Below are 3,726 nucleotides of genomic sequence, written 5' to 3'. Positions count from 1 at the left end.
TAGGCTACAAAATGTAAGCCTTATATGCAAGCAAGGGGGGCGTGGAAACCAAATTCAGACTTGTTATTGGCTTTTGAAAATATTAAAACCAATCAGGGAGCTGGATTTGGTTATAATCCATTATGTCTACTCGTGCTTCTAGGGAATATTAATATTTCACTTGTGCCAGTTGTAAACTAAAAACAATCTACTAGTACTACTAGTAAGATTTTGAGTGTTCAAGTACTAGTAAACTAGGTTTTTGACACACTACTAGTGCATGAGTAGAAATCACTAATACAGCAAAATTGTCTTCTCTTGACAAGTTTGTGTTACTAATATAGTACTAGTAGACATGACATATATTATTAGTTGAAACTCAAACCTTTACTAGTACTACCAAAGAAAATGTCTACTACAAGATGATTTTGTTTACTAGTAAAGTCTACCTGTGCACTTTTGCGTCAAAAACTTTTACTTTTAGGACAAAGTTATTGTGTACTAGTACACTCAAAATATTACTGGTAGAACTAGTAGACTGTTTTTAGTAGCACTAGAAATAGGAGAACAAATGCAAAGTTGGAGGGATTGGAACCAAATCAAGCTCCCTGATTGGTTAGAATGTTTTCGAAAGCCAATGGCCAGACTGAATGAGCTTTTCCCTGTGCCCTTATTAGCTTATAAGGCTTATTTGTTGTACTGCTGACACTTATTACTTCACTGTACTTGGGGAAGAGCAAACCAAAATTTTGTGCATGTGCTTCAAATCTGAGCACTAGTAGAGCTCAAACGGCTTTCCATACTCAAAAAAAATGAGGCAAAGTAAAAAGTCTGATTCTTTTGGTTTTTTTTTTTTTACAGAGAATTGATTCCTTTATTTTGTTGCTTATAAAAAAAAGTCCTTGAGCTTTTATTTGGATCCACTTGCTTTCTTTGAAGTGGATAGAAGTCCTCTGTTACCTGCTGAGAAAACAGAAATCATTAACAACAAACAACCTTAGCAGGTTGTGTATACAGTATTTGTCAGGGAACATAGGGGTGTGTGTGTGTGTGTGTGTGTGTGTGTGTGTGTGTGTGTGTGTGTGTGTGTGTGTGTGTGTGTGTGTGTGTCTGTGTGTGTGTCTGTGTGTGTGAAAGGCTGCACCGTATCCACTCCTCGGGCCAAACGTCCTCAGGTAGCAGTAGGAGCAATACGGCTTCTCATCATACTAAAGGGAAATCAGAAACTCACTCAGTCCCATTTTACAGCAGAGGAATGGACCTGATGTTTTTATTTTCCACTGTATATAACATTTTATTCTCATTCCTCATGTACCTCAGCATGTTGTCCAGCTGTAAGTTGTCTGTTGCAGATCTGACACTTGAGACACAGCGGGTGGTAGTCTCGCCCTAAGGACCTCTTTTTCTCACCTGCATACCCCCCCCCACCCAAAAAAAAGCATTGAAAACAGTGTGATTATGTCCCAAATTTCCTCCCGTCTGAGGCCTCTCCAGCCAAATCACATCAATGATAATTACAAGCTGCTTGATGTTTGAGAGAATAATAGGACAATAAATAAATAAATATATTAAGAGAAAGAAAAGGTTGAGAGGAAACACAGAAAGCAGCTGGAGGTTTTCTTGCTGAGACCCACATCCTGTTGTTATGTTGGATATGAACGTCAGCAAAAAGCACAAAAAACAGAGCTACTTAGAACCTCTTTTATGCTCTTTTTAAACACGTAAAAAATCTGTGGAGTCCCAAATCTAAGCGTGACATTACCTCTCATGTTAAAGCAGTGGTTCCCAACCTTTTTTGGTTCATGACCTCAGAGACATTTTTTCCTCTAGAAGCAGTTTTTGCACGTTTATTAAACTGTGTTACAAACACAGAGTAGCCAGGATTAGTGCACAGATATGTTTATAATGTGTTTTATTTTAACTAGATCTTAGAAAGTGAAAGTATAGAATACAGTTGTTAATGGGGCGCAGATTGTAAGGTTGGGCATTCTAAAATGAACAGCAACTTTTTGCAACATTTAGTAACAAATCATGTTTAAAAAAACACGTGAATTTTTTTAAGTTAGTTTTGATCAGATTTACAACAATATTTGTGAAATGAGTGACATTTCTTTCTCGTAATAATACAAGGTCAATGTTAAATCTAAATGTTAAATATAAATCTAAATCTTAAATCTAAATCTTAAATCTAAATCTTAAATCTAAATCTTAAATATTAAATCTAAATCTTAAATCTATATATTAAATCTAAATGTTAAATCTAAATCTTAAATGTTAATGATTAAATGTTAATGCTTAAATGTTAATACCTAAATGTTAAATCTAAATGTTAAATGTTAAATCTAAATGTTAAATGTTAAATCTAAATCTAAATGTTAAATCTGAATCTTAAGTGTTTAATCTCTTGCGGATAGCGCTTGTTCATCAATGAGCTTTTATTTTGGTGCTTCCGGTGAATTTGCCTATAAGCTAAATATTCAGTAACATTTAGAGTTAGATTTAACATTTACATTTACAATTAACATTTACTGTATATTTAAATTTATATTCAACATTTAGATCTAACAATGACTTTATATTTTTAAGAGAAAAATTATCAAAAATTTAACAAATATTGCTCTAAATCTTGTCAAAAGTAATATAAAAAAAATGTACATATGTTTTTAAAACGTTGTTTGTGGCTAAATTTGTTGCTAAAAAAGCGGCTGTTTGTTTTAGCATACACAACTTTACAATCGCCGCCCTATAACTGTTTGAGATTCTCTGTGGTGTTTTATTTTATGTCTTTAAAATCTAAATGTACAAACAAAGCGTTCAAGCATTTCTGAAATACTTTAGGCCTTTGTGTTTTAAAATGTAAAATAAACTCTAAGAACACAAGCATTAATAGTACTATTTATGTTTAACCTTCTCATTAACAAAATATTAAAGATTAATCTACAGGAAAAGAGTGAGAAAGAGTAAAGAGAGAATCGAGACAGACAGAGTGAGTCAGACGTACGGAGTAAAATATTGAAGAGGTCACTCACCAAAGTAGACTGGTTTTCCACAGATAGGACAGTAGCCGACCATGATGGTATATTATTTATCATAGAGAGTAATGTGTGTGGACAGATCTTTGCTTTAGAAGCTCATCTGCTTCCATCGACAGGAAAGCCGTCACGCTGCAGACATGACAACCTTGAATCCAGGATGTGGTGAGAATGGCATCACAGGAAGAGAGTCGAATATTTGATTTGAGAAATAAATGCTAGACAAAAACAGAGTGGCAGCATCGATACCCACTTCCCTTCTACATGATCATAGAAAAAAAGACCTTGAATAGTTATTTTGTGGTTCATGTGTTCATATAAATGCTTTGTGTAACAGGCTCTGGCAAAGTAAAAGGAGACAAAACTAGGGCGAGGAGAGAAAAGACAAAAAAAACAGCTGTCAACAGCTCAAATTCACAGTTACCAGCTCTCTTCTGCTCATTTCAGCCTCTTTTCTAGATTAAAAACAAGGAGTGGAGCCTCTGAATTGAAAAAAGAAACCAGAAAAAAATGCATTGACTTTGGGCAGAGATCCTGGAGCAGTTAAGAGACACCCACGGAACACCCATAAGAACAAACTAATAACTACCTACTCAATACCCACAATTCCTTTCTATTCACAAGTCTCTCAATCGAACTTACTCGTGCTAGTTTTCAGAGGAGGGGCGGGGCTAACAGTGGGGGTTTGTGAAGTAAGAAGCCACCAAAATGTCAC

At 35.0% G+C, this 3,726-nt stretch overlaps 1 protein-coding gene across 3 annotated transcripts; it reads right to left on the bottom strand.

Moving 5' to 3' along the window:
- Window positions 1-809: 809 nt before the first annotated feature.
- On the bottom strand, window positions 810-3,441 carry LOC114472909 (cysteine-rich protein 1). Of its 3 annotated transcripts, none has more exons than XM_028462254.1 (4): window positions 3,009-3,441; window positions 1,295-1,389; window positions 1,124-1,187; window positions 810-942 (listed from the first exon to the last, which is right to left on the bottom strand). In XM_028462254.1, exons 1-4 carry the CDS (start codon window positions 3,049-3,051, stop codon window positions 890-892), a joined length of 255 nt encoding a protein of 84 aa, XP_028318055.1. In that variant the 5' UTR covers window positions 3,052-3,441; the 3' UTR covers window positions 810-889. The 3 variants fall into 3 exon arrangements, with proteins under 3 accessions (XP_028318055.1, XP_028318207.1, XP_028318126.1); XM_028462406.1 differs by having other exon boundaries at window positions 810-939; window positions 1,133-1,187; window positions 3,009-3,434; XM_028462325.1 differs by having other exon boundaries at window positions 810-939; window positions 3,009-3,430.
- Between the last annotated feature and the right edge of the window lie 285 nt (window positions 3,442-3,726).

Source organism: Gouania willdenowi, chromosome 1 (assembly GCF_900634775.1).
Source record: "Gouania willdenowi chromosome 1, fGouWil2.1, whole genome shotgun sequence".
NCBI classification, from domain to species: domain Eukaryota; kingdom Metazoa; phylum Chordata; class Actinopteri; order Blenniiformes; family Gobiesocidae; genus Gouania; species Gouania willdenowi.
Note: the sequence above shows the minus strand (reverse complement) of the source record. Positions and strands in the feature narration are given on the sequence as shown.

Coding starts and splice junctions, on each gene's coding strand:
- LOC114472909 (XM_028462254.1), bottom strand. CDS start 3,051: ATGGTCGGCTACTGTCCTATCTGTGGAAAACCAGTCTACTTTG. Junction 1,188..1,294: donor CAGCTGGACAACATGCTGAG/GTACATGAGGAA, acceptor ATTTCCCTTTAG/TATGATGAGAAGCCGTATTG. Junction 943..1,123: donor TGGCCCGAGGAGTGGATACG/GTGCAGCCTTTC, acceptor CTGTTTTCTCAG/CAGGTAACAGAGGACTTCTA.